This window comes from Suncus etruscus, chromosome 18, assembly GCF_024139225.1.
Source record: "Suncus etruscus isolate mSunEtr1 chromosome 18, mSunEtr1.pri.cur, whole genome shotgun sequence".
NCBI classification, from domain to species: Eukaryota; Metazoa; Chordata; class Mammalia; order Eulipotyphla; family Soricidae; genus Suncus; species Suncus etruscus.
The window spans coordinates 16,351,774-16,367,650 of NC_064865.1; the positions used below are offsets into that span (position 1 = coordinate 16,351,774).

The window sequence follows — 15,877 nt, forward strand, 5'->3', positions numbered from 1 at the left end:
TATCTCAGACTCCCCCACCTCCTCAGAGCAGCATGATTAGTCCATTATTGTTATTATTAACATAATCCAATGTTCTATACAAGTCTATCCTCCATGGCAATTGGAAAATACCCCAACATTGTTTTGCCTAGGCTTAGGGAAACCCTTTTGCATGGTAAATGAGAGTAACAAGATAGAGTCGATAAGAGCAGTTAGGAACTGAATGTTTTCATAAAGATGGCAATCTCTTGTTTAAAGGTTAAAATACTCCAGTGATTTACAACGAGGAAAGAGATAAAAGGTTATCTAAGCAGCACACATGTGCTGTGTGTTTTGGAAAACTTGACCTCATTGTGTACAAACAAATGTTCCTCTGCGATCTGATAGCACTGAGCTACATTTCCACAATGCTGCAGCAGGACTATATTCCAAGGCAGAGGAAAATTAAATAGGGAAAAAAAAAGTCAAGGCAGTTCTTTAATTGGCATTGTGTTTCCAATTTCTGTTAAATAAATATTTAGCTTATAGTTCTTTACAGTTTTGCATGTTCAAGGGATGAGTCATCTAATTAAATAAGGTCAGCAAAGATAAGTCTTATCAACTCTGTAGTCAAAAACACAGATCTGTGAAAGTTGTACTTGAGGATTTTTAGTCTGTATTTCTACAGTTCAGAAGGGAGATTATTGATGGTACCTGTCTTTATTTCAAACCCATATTTCATGGAGATGAACAAAGAATAAGAATCACAATAAAAATTTCAATGAAACTCTGAAAATTTCAGTACTGCCATCCATCATCTAACATCAAAGGGAATCCTTTGATGGTGGAAGAATAGAATATGTGCATATCTATTTTCAGTCTCTCACCTAGTTTCTGTTTAGATCAGAAGCATATGTTTTAAAAACGAGTATATAATCTGTACTCCTGGAAAACGAAGCATATGAAGATTTTTTAAATAATTTTCATTGTGACCAAAGTGAATTACAAATCTTTCATATAATTATTTTAGGTACATAGTGACATTGAATCAGGGGTATTCCCACCACCAGTGTTGTCCTCCCTCCACCCCTGTTTCCAGGATGCATCCCATATCCCCCTCCTTTGCCCCTCTGGGCTGCTAGAATAAGTGGTCCCCTCTGTGTCTAGCTTGTAGATTGGGTATCGATTCTGTTGTCATTGGCTTTGGATTTGGTGTTTAAGTCTGATCATTTTTTTATTTTTACTCCATGTTCATATGACTGTTTGGTATGAAGATAACTTTTAAAGGATAAAATAAGTTACCTAGTTAGTTATAAGCCAATGTTTAGTAAGATGTAAGACTTCCCTTGATATTATTCTCGCATGCATCACAAAGACTTCTTAAAGAAAGAGCCATACATTTAAATGACATAACTTACTCTGTGGGACATAAAAGCTAAGCAATATACATATGGGAAGACTCTTTTCCTGCACTTTGTAATCCAGCTTCCTGAGTTTTGTGGGCTAGCCAACTCTAATCCTTACCTCCCTCATATTCTGAACAACTTCTCATGTGATGCCCCACCTCTTCCCTTGTAACCCCTGTGAAATGTCCTTTGCTTAGATCACATCCTGTCTCTCTATCCAATGGAAGGTCTCATTATCCATCTTAATGCATTCTCTGCATGGTTGTACAAAGTTTAACACACTCTCTGTTGGCCATCTGACATTCCCACCATTATAATTTCCTTTAAAATTCTCTCCTTTTCATCTCTAATTCTCAATTTTTTTTTCATAAATTTTATTTAATTTATTTAAAGAATACCCTTCTCATAGTTGACAAGCTGACCCTAATACACTTGTTTTCAGATAAGTGAGAGCAAAATTATTTAAAAAGGATAGAAAAATATATGTAAAAAATGAAAAGGCAGACCGGAGAGCTAGCACACAGCCTTAGACGCAGGACTGTGGTTCGAATCCCGGCATCCCATATGGCCCCCTGAGCCCACCAGGGACGATTTCTGATCATAGAGCCAGGAGTAACCCCTGAGCATTGCTGGGTGTGACCCCAAAACCAAAAAGAAAATAAATAAAAATAAAAAAATAAAATGAAATAAAAAGGAAGAGAAGAAAGAAATATTTTTAAAAAGTACAGTGACAAGCAAATTTGTAAAAATTACTGTATCTTCAATTAGATCATTAAAGTATTGGCAAAAGGGAGGCATGTCTATACTCACCCCAAAAAAGCCCTGGTGACATCAGACGAAATTCAACATACGTGGAGTTTTGTCAAATTTATATCTCAGTAGATAATCATAGAGGAGTGGTGAAGCAGGGCCAAAGGCAAAGTGGCGGTTTTGAATGACAGATGCACCAGGCATGGCTTTGGCAGGGCAGGGACTTGGCCCATTCCCTTATATCAGATTGCTATCTTTCAGCTGTGTGACCAATATATCCTTAACTTTTCACAGCTTGGTTTACATCTCTTTTGAGAAAAGAGTGAGCTCATAGAGCTGGCTTGGTGAGAACATCTCTATTTTTCAAATTTCTTGTGATTATCTTTGTTGACTGGATCTTTAAGAACGGAAATTCTGTAGGTATTGATCCTAGATCATTTCTACTCTTTTTACCATCTGTTAATCTTACCTACTTTTGTGATCACAGTGACAACTAATGCCTGTCTTCACTCCTACTCCTGCGACCAATTTTATCTTTTACTCATGTGCTGATTCATCATGGATTGTAGCTAGACCCTTAAATCTAGTTATAGTTCCTTGAATGTGCCATGAATTTTTCTGCCTTGAGGCCTTTGTACAGCTTTTCTTTCTACTTTGAACTGCCTTCTGTTCCTCTTCCTTTTAGTCTTGCCTAATTCTAATTGACACTCAATATTTTCCCTTAATATTTCCTCTGAAACACTTTTTTGTTTGTTTTTTCGGCCATACCCAGGGACGCTCAGAAATCGCTCCTGGCTTGGGGAACCATATGGGACACCAGGGGATCGAACCGGGTCCGTCATAGGCTAGCGCTTGCAAGGCAGTTGCCTTACTGTTTGTGCCACTGCTCTGGCCCCCTGAAACACTTTTTACAAATTCCCAAGACTACATCAGGTTTGTTTTTTTTTTATTAATAGGTTTTTCAGTTTGGCATTTAGTTTAGAAGAATAGGCTTTGGAGTTAGAATTCAGAAGTTCAAATTCAGACGTGGACACTTATCAAGAATATAAATTGTGGACAAATTATTTAACTACTTAATTGATCATTTTATTCAGACTCATATATATTTTGTGAGATCATTTTTATAGGAATTGTGAGGACTAAATATCTAGTCAATATCTAGACAAATATCTAGTCAGTGCTGGCACATACTAGCATTTCTATAAACAACTAATTTTTTATGTAAGAATTCCTTACTTAACTATGTTCATTATTAGACTCTAAAATTTCTCAAGACAGCCACTATGGGTTCATTTTCTGCTACTATTCCTATCAAGGCACCTATGTCTTAGCCTAATAATTAACATTTGTCAATTGATTATACAAGTAAATTCATTCGTGAAGAAATAAATACAATTTCTTTATACACTACTTCAATAGTAAAATATAGTGCAAGGAGGAAGTCTGAGTTCAAGTTAGATGTATGTTCAGAGAAAGTAGAGATTCATAACTGTAGAGCAGGAAGCCAGGAGGCTATTTGAGCCTTGAAAGATAAAATTTGAATAGACAGTGATTATGCTATGACTAAGGGACATAAAAGATAAATTTTAACAACCAAGTTAATAGCAATATTATTTTTATTTGGACAAATCCTGAAAAATGGATTTATCAAAATAGTGCTTGCCACAAGTATTAATTCTTAAAGATTAGTTTTATGTTTTTCTCTTCATGTATTTTTTAAACACAAAGATACTTTGTACTATATTAAATGATAAAAAAATCAGCTAATTTTAGCAGTGGATCTGTGATAGATTCTTATTAAATGTTTTGGAGATTCTTGAGTATTAATGAGAGTGTTTGCCTTTATTAGAAAAGTGGTGAGTAGCTAAATAAACACATTGCATGGGTTAAAAATAGATGTATTTTAAATGTATGTATTTGTATGTTTGTGTTTGATAGTAGAATCTGGTAGAATCTAAAACTCATGAATACATGGAATTCGCTCTCAGTTGCACATGTATTTTTTTCTCTTTTCAAGTATTTTTTTATCAATTTTCATAAGATGCACACAGAGTAAATGAATATTGAAAAGCAAAACAAGGAGGCATACTTTCTTTGAAATTATTAAAAACTAAAAATGGATGATATTTGTACTTAATTATTTGTAATTTTTTCTTTTGGTGTCTGTGTGGTGGTGCTTATGACTCACTTCTGGTTCTATGTTCAGGATGACTTCTGAAAAAGTTCAGAGAACCAAATTTCTGAGAATTGAACCCAGATCACTGTGTGTGTGTGTGTGTGTGTGTGTGTGTGTGTGTGTGTGTGTGTGTGTGTGTGTGTGTGTGTGTGTGTAAGGCAAGAACCTGCTATATTATCTCTCTGGCCCCAAAGTCTATGTCAATTTATGCCAGGACAATATTCCAGGTGTGGAAAGATGAAGAAACTGAAATTCATTTTTCCATAATTTAAGCTAGACTTCTAAAATTAAGAAAAGCAACATTTGTTTCTTTGAAAGTCTTTTCCTTGGCTTATTATAGTCATTAATGTTGGTCCTACCGCTGTTGCGAGTCTGCACCGTCATCTTTTCTTACAAGGTCAATTCATACTGATTTTGGCCTAACATAATGCCTTCATTTTAACTTAATTATCTCTTTAAAAGAGCCTGTCTTTGAATAAGCTCACATTCTTAAGACTTTGATATATTAATTTTGGAGGTACACCCTCAACCAATAATAAATTTTAGCTATGGCCAGCCAATTTGTGATTTGAAGTAACAATCTCTAATATTTACAATAATGGGTTAAAGCAGTTATGTAAACCTCTTTAGACAGGAAACTGAGATTCATGGGAATTAATTGTCCTGTCCAGATTCTAAGTGGGGAACTAGGATCAGAACACTAGTTTGTTTTGCTGGAAAGTCAGTGCTCTCTACAGGAACACCCAGCTACAGAAAGGAGAAATCACCCGAAGAAGCTGAATGTTTCAAATTCATTCTCTTTTCTTTCTTTTTTTTTTTTTTTTTTTGGTTTTTGGTTTTTGGGCCACACCCGGTAACGCTCAGGGGTTACTCCTGGCTATGTGCTCAGAAGTTGCTCCTGGCTTGGGGGACCATATGGGACACCGGGGGATCGAACCGCGGTCCGTCCAAGGCTAGCGCAGGCAAGGCAGGCACCTTACCTTTAGCGCCACCGCCCGGCCCTCATTCTCTTTTCAAGAGAAATCAAAAATAGTTTTGTATTTTTGGTGATAATGACCTATAGAATAATGACTTCTAGGAACATGTCTGATCCTACTTACCATGTTGGACAAGCTCCACAGGAGAACTTCCAAAGAGTTTTGGATTATTTTCTTCTCTCCCTTTGTTTTTATTTCTTTATTTTTCCATTCATGTATTTCATTGTACATCGGTAGTACATTCCTAGAGAAAAGAACATCAAGGATTCCTTTCTTCTGTGTTTTTATTCTGCTTCTTCATGATCCAAAATACAAGTTATTGTTGTCTATATAGTGAAATGAAAATACTATCCTGAGAGCAGCTTCTTTTGCCTTTTCCTAGATCTTTTCCTAGAGTTGCACAGAAAATCGGGGGCTGTTCATCTCACAGGTCTTTAATATGCTTATGGGATCCACAATAATTTTTCTAGTTTATTAAGCATCAGTTATTTAAAAAATGCCAATGTCACTATACTTCATCATCGTAGTTGGGAATAGGGCCTAAAATGATGTTGTAGTATCATTGTTGTTGCTGCTCTAGGAGCATCAGCCAGGACATTTTTGTGCACCATTATGTTGGCAAGGAAATATAGTGGAAAGTAACATTTTTCACTTCTGAAACAGGAATGGCTGTCTCTGTGCTTTTCTCCTTTTATGAATATTCTTCTTCATAATATATGAAAATATTGCATATCCTTTAGGGTCTAGCCAGTATTTAGAGTCACTCCAAAGTTCCCCTATCTCTCCTGCAACCTGAACTCCATCTTGATCCCACACTTCAAGACAGGCCAGTTTGTGATGGTGGATTTCACCTTATTACTTATTAACTAAGTGGCCTGGGTAAATTCTCTAATGTTTCTGGACCCTCATTTTCTCATCTCTAATGTAGCACTAAAATACCTACCTCATATAATTACTGTGGGTAGCAAATAGAGTGTGTATATTTTGTATTAAGACTGGATATTAAGGAGCCGGAGAAATAGCATGGAGGTAAGGCATTTGTCTTTCATGCAGAAGGTCAGTAGTTCGAATCCCAGCATCCCATATGATCCCCTGAGCCTGCCAGGAGTGATTTCTGAGCAAAGATCCAGGAGTAACCCCTTAGTGTGGCCGGGTGTGACCCAAAAACCAAAAAAAAAAAAAAAAAAAAAAAGGACTGGATATTAAGATGGATGTAAGCATCTAGTATATAATGTCTTCTCAGTTTGCTTTTCTCTTTAATTGTTACTTCATTTTTTTTCAAAGATATTGAGAGATCTTGGAAAGACATTAGTTCTTAATGCATAGCGTAATTTGTTGTCTACAGAAATACATTTGTTGCTTTATCCATGCACACCACAGTAGATTGGATGTATAACACAATATCAAATAACAATCTATGCTGTTGAATTCAAGAAAAATCTATTGGGTAAATCACCTCTGAGTCCACAGTCTCAAACTATTAACTCATCAACGAATTTATTACTTACTGAAATCTGTCTCCCTATTTAGAAATTCTTTTCCTGAGGAAAGGAATAGATGTGAAAGACATTGAGGTTAAGGAAAATAAGTAAAAAACAATATAATGCAGCAAATATGGATCTAAAAAACTTCAAATGCATTTAAAAAAAAACAGCTAGAATGGATGCAGATTCCCTCTCAGCTGCCACTTACCTGCAGAATTATGTTGGTTTGGAATGATACTAAAATAGCAAACATGTGAGGAAAAAAAATTGGAAAGAAAAGGGAATTCCTCCAGCAATTGCTCTTATGTACAGTCCAGGAAAGGAACCAGTGAAACACAGTGAAACAGTGATGCACAAATGCTTCATAAATTTCCTTTTGGGGGAGAGCATGAGCGATAGCACAACAGTAGGGCATTTGCCTTGCACACGTCTGACTCGGGACTAACCCAGGTTTGATCCTCGGCATTCTATATGGTTCTCCAACCCTGCCAGGAGTGATTTTTGAGTAGAGTAACTCCCATGGTTGTCTCCGGGCATGTGCCAACACTCCCCCCACAAAGAAATTCCCTTTTGGGATAGTAATATTCAGATAATACTAAAAAGAGGGAATATGTGCCAGATACAAGACAGGAACAAAATTAAGAACTAAAAAAAGAAAGGAAGAACTATGATTGAGACAGACTGTCATCTCTCTTCTATTCCCCAAGAGCAGCCAAAGAGGGGGTTAGGCGAAACTCCTAGTGAGAAAATATTTAAGATCAAACTGTATAAAGAACTGCATGGAAAGACCAAACTGTATAGAGCTTAAGAAATAAGTCTTTTCCAAGACAAATTCCACTCTCGCCCAATTTAGCTTGCAATCCTAAAATGACTTTGGGTTATTACACATCAAAGTAATTTTAGGACTATGTTTTGACTTTATACAACAAATAAATTGGTTCACTCCTTCTCTCCCTTCCTATCGGCACCCCTCCCCCCCCACAGTAAAGTCTGGGAAGACCTAGAATGATGAAGGGTTTCTAGAAGAGCAGCTGATCTAAAGCACTGGTTGTTTCTATGTTATAAGGGGGAGCACAATACCCCGATATGTTTTAGACTGATGTTACAATGGCAATTCCTGATCTATAATTATTTGACAAGATAATGGCAGTCAGTACAGACTGCTTCAAGAAACCCTCACCCTCATTCTTCTAGTGCAGTGCTGCTGAGAAGCCAGATGACTTATTCCTGGCATATAACAGTAAGAAACTTTATTTATCCCTCTCTGTCATCTAATGTCATAGACAGGAGAAGAGTCAGAGGTGACCAGGAAGTTGCTCACCACCAATGTACTGATGGATGTGAGATCATGTTTCCCAGATCTTTCTAATAGCAAATTTGTTTAAGTTGATAAGTTTGGTTGAGTGTTCAGAATTTGTAATTTAAGAGAAGACATAAAAGAAACTACAGATAATTTTATGACTATACCTCTGTTCCTATGACTGTTAGTCACTAGTTGCCTATAATTCATAAATGTAAAATAGATATGAACTTTATTCTACTGAATGAAATATTTATGAGGACGTCTTTTTTTTTTGTTTTTTGTTTTTTGGGTCACACCCGGCGGTGCTCAGGGTTACTCCTGGCTGTCTGCTCAGAAATAGCTCCTGGCAGGCACGAGGGACCATGTGGGACACCGGGATTCGAAAAAATCACCTTTGGTCCTGGATCGGCTCCTTGCAAGGCAAACGCCGTTGTGCTGTCTCTCCGGGCTCGAGGACATGTCTTGAATGCAGGACGCTGATGAGTGCTATGAATTGGATGAATTTAGGTTTTCCCTTATTAGACAAGTTAAACAGCTTCCATTGGCTTCCATACAGATGAGAACAGCTGTGAGGTTGAAGGTTAATGAAAAATTATTGATGTACAAGGAAATGTTTGTTGTTAGGTCTATTCCCAAAATGTTGTAGTCATCACCTTCAGCTGTTATCACTGTTCTGCTAGACAGTTGTTGTTGTTTTAATAAGCAATCACTCTCAGTTGTGTAAGGAAACCCAGGGTATGCTCAGTGATACTCAGTCAGCTAGTATAGACCTGGTAATGCAGTACTCAGGGGACATGAGTGTTATACAGTGCTTGGAAGTCTCAGATGCAAGAACGGAACACAGATATGTTCTCTAACACTTGTGTATCTCCAAGGTCCTAAAATATTTTTATTTTATTATTCTTTATATTTTAATTGTAGTCAACATGAAATAAAAAAAAGTTATTAATTGGGGCCGGAGAGATAGCATGGAAGTAAGGCGTTTGCCTTGCATGCAGAAGGTCGGTGGTTCAAATCCCGGCATCCCATATGGTCCCCCGAGTCTGCCAGGAGTGAATTTCTGAGCATAAAGCCAGGAGGAACCCCTGAACGTTGCCGGGTGTGACCCAAAAAACAAACAAAAAAGTTATTAATTATTGGTTTTCAAGTATATAATGTATCGACATAATCTCTTTACCAGAGTCCACTTTCCTCCACCAATTTTCCTACTCCCATTCTGTTTGCTTTCTTCCTATAAGTCTGCTCCATAAGAAATTTTTTTCACTGTGATTTACAGTGCTGAGAGATAGTATAGAAAGTAGAGTACTTGCATTGACTATTTTTAAATTGACCTCTTCTTCGAATTGGCCTTTCTAGTGTAGAGCCATTGATTGCTCTGGCTAGGTATTAGAAGACCGGAGTTAGTTTTCTCTTTCTCTGCAATAGGGATACTTACTGCATTTCCATGTCTATTTATTTGTGGTTTCCTTTTCACCAAGTAGATAGGCAGAAAAAAGAATGTCAATTAATGCTAAGCATATTATTTGGAACAGCAAAAAATACTGGCATTGACTAGTGACTTAATGTAATAGAACCAAACATGACTATTTAGGTCCATTGTAGTTCTTAATAATTATAACATAGCAAACAAACAAATCAAACATTAAAAATGGTGGAAAGAAAAGTCAGCTCTAGTCCCTTTAATATGTGAATTTTCTACTAGAGATCACATACTAAGTAAGAGGTCATTAACTTTTAGTTGCTAAGTCTCTGCCTTTTAATGAACTGCCTCAACATAGAGGTAGTTCCTTAATCCAGAACCCTATAGAATAGCAAACTATCAGGCCTAAGAAAATTAAGAACCTTCCTGAACAGCCAGTTGATCTTATTACGCAGTTGTTCTCGCTAGATAAAATAATCTTGTCTGATACCCACAAAGGTCTGCTTTCTTGAACAAGGGAGGAAAAACTCCTAAGAGCAAGAAGATATTTCTTGCTATACTTTCCTTATAGAAGAGACATCTGCTCTTAAATATCTATTCATATAACCTCAATTGCAAAGCATTTTTCAAAACTCATTGAGTTGAGCATTAAAAATGTATTTTATTGCCAAATTTGTAAATTGGGTCAATTTTCCAGGGCCTTATACTTCCTTTGTTCCAAAGGGAAAAGGAAAAGGAGGCCAATGGCAGGTGATTGAAATACATGTCTCCTTGGCAAATACCTCTTGGCTATGCACTGTGGTTATCTTGGCTACAATCCCTTGGCACTCTCAGTACTGCTAGGGCCAAGGCCTATCCTTCCTGCTAGCTGCCCTCTGAATTCCACTCACAATTGGGGTGATTATTATTGCTGCCTGCAGCCTGCTCAAACAGGCTTTCAATTGCCTCAGAAAATTCTATGAGATAATTAAAGAAGGCATAATTATCCCCATTTCACAGATGAGAAAATTCGAACTCAGGGTAAATAGAGACTTACTCGAGGAATGAGTTAGTTCCATTTTGTATCTTAAGCTATTTCTCCTTGTTCTGGAGATCCACCAGGATTTGGATTATTTTGTCTAATGTTCTACCTTTTAAATTTAACAACAAGCAATATGGTCATTGAAAAAATATCTTATTTTATAACCAGCACTATAAACAGAAAGTTATCAAAATCAATATAAAATGAGAATTATTTTAGAAATATTCTTTATTACAATAAAATACTATAATATAATTTCTATTTTTATGACAAAGTTAAGGATTTGGATTTTCTCATAGTAATGATCCAGGGTCATTAATAGAGGTCTTGAAATCAAGTTAATTGATTGGCACACACATTTCAAGAAACAACTGGGAAAGTTAAGATAGAACAGAAAGAATGGACATATTGAAGGAAACCTTGGTAAGCATTGTCCTTTGTGCTGTTTGTTTGTTGGTATATCATGTACACTGAAATATCATGTTCAAAGTATTTCTTTGTGAGCTGCTGTTTTCTTGCTTTCTATTTCTCTTTCCCTCATCCTTCTCTTTACTCTTTCTATCTTCTCTCTGTTACATGAAAGTGGATTTATTCCTGAGCACATAGGTTTTTGAGTATTATGTAAAAGATCCATACACAAAAAGGTGCTAAGGAACTTATAGTTTATTGTACAGTATAAGTAGGTGGGTCTGTTTTTCCCTTTAACTAGTAGGTTGTCACTCCTGTCCCTACACTGTCTACTAACTTCAGTGTGAATGATCTGGTCTTATCTCATACTCTTCTCTGTCCAATATACATATGCTTAGTCAGATATCCGCACCTGGAACCCTGGAACCCATGTCTCCTTTTTGGAGTTTGCTGATATGTAACTGCTAGCTGGGTCATTTTAGGCCTATCGCCCAGACTCCTTTTCCCTTTGATTTTCCTTGCTTCTTCAGTCATAACAATATATATGAGTTAGTCTCTGCTCCCCTGACTTCCACCTGGGTGTAGGTGAGGAAATAATTAGATTGCCCTCCATCTGGGTTACTGTTTGGGGTCAGTGGGGGAGTGGCATATGTAGTGGTTTCCTTTTATCCCCGACTATGTTGTTCCCACAACTATTTCCATTGTTTACTTTGACTGTTTACCTCTTTGGTGAGATAGATTTAATACAACCTATTAAATTAAGTAACAGAAGCCACTTTTATGCCCTTTATGCCCACTGAAACATCTCTTTTGTGTATATATGCAATATATCTAAACAAGTGCTACCTTTTTGTTTAATAAAATCTTTATTTAAACACAATGATTACAAGTACGATTGTAGTTGGGTTTCAGTCATAAACAGAACACTCCCCATTACCAGTACAACATTCCCACCACCAATGCCCCTCCTCCCTCCTTCCCAACCCTTGTATTCAAGACAGGCATTTTACTTCTTTCACTCATTAAGATCGTCATGATAGTTGCTAGTGTAGTTATTTCTCTAACTGTACTCATTGCTCTTTTTGGTGAGCTTCATATTGTGAGCCGGTCCTTCACAGATACCATCCTCAATCCTTTCTTTCTCCATCATCTTCTTGCAATGTCATTTCCTCAACTATGTCAGGTGTAGAGACTAAAATTTGTCATCCAAACCTTATGCCCCTTTCTTTCCACCCTCATTGTAAAGTTCTTTTCACAGTGTAATCTTTGTGATACGATAGTATTTACTGGCTCTTTTCATAGTTGCTAAATATATGTTTCTTTATCTCTAAAGTATCATATTTCCATTTTAGGTAAAGCCAGTCAGACGTGAAGAAATGAAATCCTCCAGGAGAACCACATTGTGCTTCATGTTTATTGTGATTTATTCTTCCCAAGTTACATTGAACATGAATTTAGAGTCTATTGTTCATCCTGTGGTGAGTAAATTCATAACTGCTATATTTTTCCCTGTCACATTTTTCTGACTTCCTAGGAATTTCATAGACAGAAAATGCAAAGACAATGTTTAGGGCCTTTGGGAAAAGTCAGAAATGGCAAGGGATGGCAGTAGTAATGGAAATAAATAGATGTTATTTTCTTTACTGGGCTAAATTTGACAAACTCTAAGTATCAAGGGAACAATGTTGTAGCATCCGGGGAAATAACCCAGGCATATGTGAAACTGATAACAATGACTAGAAAGCAAATTTTAACAGTGAAGCAGGGCATATGTTCTCAAAGTGTTCCTTTAACATTTAAAGGTGTTAATTTGCCTATCATAATTACATATTTGTATAATTTAAAGGGGCATAATATTATCTAGGCCATTTTGTTGAGAATTATTCAGGTCATTTTGTCTTTAGGAAGTTACTCAGAGTTTTGGTAAGTATGCAGTGGTCCTCAAACTATGGCCCACAGGCCACATATTGTATTTGTATCTGTTTTGTTTCTTATTGCAAAATAAGATATATGCAGTGTGCATAAGAATTCGTTCATAAAAAAAAGAATTCGTTCATAAGTTTTGTTTTTACTATAATCAGACCCTCCAATGGTCTGAGGGACAGTGAACTGGCCCCCTGTTTAAAAAGTTTGAGGACCCCTGGGAGAGTATGATAATGACTCCCTATTCTTTGAGGGGATTATTGTATTGTTGCTTCCGTAGGCTATTCCTTTCAACAGAATAAATCATGGCTATGAAATTTTGGGAGATCTATAGCATCATCTTTCTGTCTCAAGAAACAAGAACAATAATAATACAGGGAGAACTAAAGTAGATAGTTTTATCATGTCTTAGAATTGTGCCTGACATTTCATAGATAATTTTCTGTTCTTTCAGAGTTTTTCATGTTTTTCATAGTTTCTCATGTTTCTTCTCAAAATTATTTTAATTGGATTTTAAAAAAAGTATTCTAGTACCATTTTAGCCACTGTTTACATTATCATTAGAGTTATATTGGTCAAAATATTATATCTTTTCAATTTTAGTATGTGTGCTGCCAAAGAGAGCACCAAAATATTATATCTTGCTTATACATCTTGATTTTAAAGAATCATATATTAGAATTGTTATTCTTGTTTTTGTTCTATAAATTGATCTATCTCTGCCATTTATTTATCTTTAACCTTCAATATATCACTTGCTTTTGTAGTTCTCTATAAATACATGCTTGAGAAGCTCCCACCACTTTTCTTTTTAAAAATAATTTCTTTATTTAAGCACCATAGTTACAGAAATGTTTATAGCTATTTTTATTTTCAAAGACAATCTGACTTAATTATAGTAGTATAGTTTATTCACTATTAGTGTCAGAAATGCCTTTTTATTTTTACTTTTAGGATTTGGTTTTGTGATTTTACTATTTGAGGGGGTCGCACCTGACAGCGTTCAGGGGTTATTCCTAGCTCTACACTCAGAAATTGCTCCTGGCAGGCTCAGGGGACCATATGGGATGCCAGGATTCGAACCACCGTCCTTCTGTGTCTAAGGCAAATGACCTACTTCTGTGCTATCACTCTGGCCCCTGGTTTTGTGATTTTTATGCCTTTCTTTCATTTCAGTCTTTGATTATTTGGCCTATGTTTTTTGATATTTCTTTTTGCCCTCTCCTGACTTGGGAGGCATATATTGTATTTCTTTTCATCCCAAAATCCAGGACTGGGAGTTTACTCTCCTGTGCAGTGTTTGCCTCTTTGAGCAGAAGAGAGAAACACTGAGCCTTCCTATGGCTTCACAGTTAGTCGAGAGATCCAGATACATCAGGCACTACTAGAGAGAGCTATATCTTGAGACCATCTCAGCAATGATGTTAGAGCTTCCTGGAATTCAAGGCAGTGGACTGGTCCTCTTGGTCCTCTTGTCTATTGGCTTTTGATATTATCACTATATTATCCGTTTTCCTTATATTCCAACAAATGAGTGAGATCATTCTATATCTATTTTTTCTCCCTCTGACTCATTTCATTCAGGATAATACTCTCCATGTTCATTCATGTATAAGCAAATTTTATGGCTTCATTTTCCTAACAGCTGCAGAGTATTCCATTGTGTATATATATATATGTACCACAGTTTCTTTAGCCAGTCATCTGTTTTTTGGCACATGGGTTGCCTCCAGATTCTGATTACTATAAATAGTGTTGCAATGAACATAGGAATGCAAAGGGCTTTTCTGTATTGTGTTATTTTATGGTTCCTAGGGTAGATCACTAGGAGTGATACTAAATCAAACAGATGTTCAATTTCTACTTTTTAGTACAATTTTAATATTTTTTTCCAAAAGACTGGAAAAACTAGTATGCATTCCCATTGGCAGTTAATGAGATTTTCTTCTCTCCACATCCACACATCCTGGGTTGTTCTTGTTCTTTGTGACATATGCCAGTCTTTGTGGTATGAGATGATATCTCATTGTTTCGATTTATATTTCTCTGGTTATTAGTGATATGAAGACATTTTTATGTGCCTTTTGCCCATCTGTATTTCTTCTTTGAAGAAATCTATGTTTATTTTTTTTCTCACTATTTGTGGATGGGGTCAGATGTGGACTGTCCCATTGTGCTAAATTACCCTCACTATGGTGTCCCTAGCAAAAAATTTATCTCCTCCATCTGCTTAAGGACCAGGTTGCTTAGAGAATAAATCAATGAAATTCTAGGTTTGCTTACAAAATTTGAATCTTATTTTCCTTGAAATTTTGGGCACATATTGAAAGGACCCACATTTCTCCATTTACCTGCCTTCAATATAAGTCTTTGTTCCCCTTAAAGGCAAAACAACCCCATTGGTAAGGGACATTTGAGTCCCTATAGTTTACACCATGCTAAGAGACCTAGCTTCCTCCAACTAACCTTTCATTCTTTTATTTTATTTATTTATAATCTTTGGGCCACACCATCTGTGCTCAATGGTCACTCCTCATGTTGTTTAGGGACCATAGATATGGTTTTACCTGAGGATAGAACCTAGGTCAATAGCATATAAGACAAGCAAGCACCTTACCCACAATCATATTGAAAGGGTATTTTATCCACACTCAGGTGCCCTTTCATGATTTTCCATGCATTATACAGTGATAGATTTTTCCTTTGCATAGTGGTGAAACACATGTAATACTTATTATCTTGAACTTTATTGCTGTTGCTTTTATTTGGGGGTGACATCCAGCTATACTTGGTCATCTTGATTATTCTAAAGCATATGGTTAAGCATTAGTAACTAATATTCTTCACTTTGTTATGCAAATATCTCTGCTTTTGCAAGTTTTGTCTTGAAAACTGAAAAATTTATTCCTGTTAAATAATAGCTCCTCTTCCCAGCTCCTCTTTCTTCTTTACATCTTTATGCTTTGGGTTCTTCTGAAGACCACATGTAAGTGAGATCACATATAACATATAATTTGAAATTTTTGGCTATCTTATTTCACTTTCTAAAAT

General features: G+C 36.3%; 2 protein-coding genes across 2 annotated transcripts in view; one reads left to right on the forward strand and one right to left on the reverse strand.

The window, feature by feature from the left end:
- Window positions 1–15,877, reverse strand: part of SLC22A3 (solute carrier family 22 member 3) — a 662,601-nt gene that overhangs the window by 112,198 nt on the left and 534,526 nt on the right. The gene's annotated exons all lie outside the window — the stretch shown is intronic.
- ADGRF5 (adhesion G protein-coupled receptor F5) overlaps window positions 1–15,877 on the forward strand; it is an 87,787-nt gene that overhangs the window by 8,022 nt on the left and 63,888 nt on the right. Inside the window, exon 2 of the mRNA XM_049765319.1 lies at window positions 12,256–12,378. Coding sequence (XP_049621276.1) covers window positions 12,280–12,378 — 99 coding nt within the window. The 5' untranslated portion in view covers window positions 12,256–12,279. The remainder of the gene's footprint in view (window positions 1–12,255; window positions 12,379–15,877) is intronic.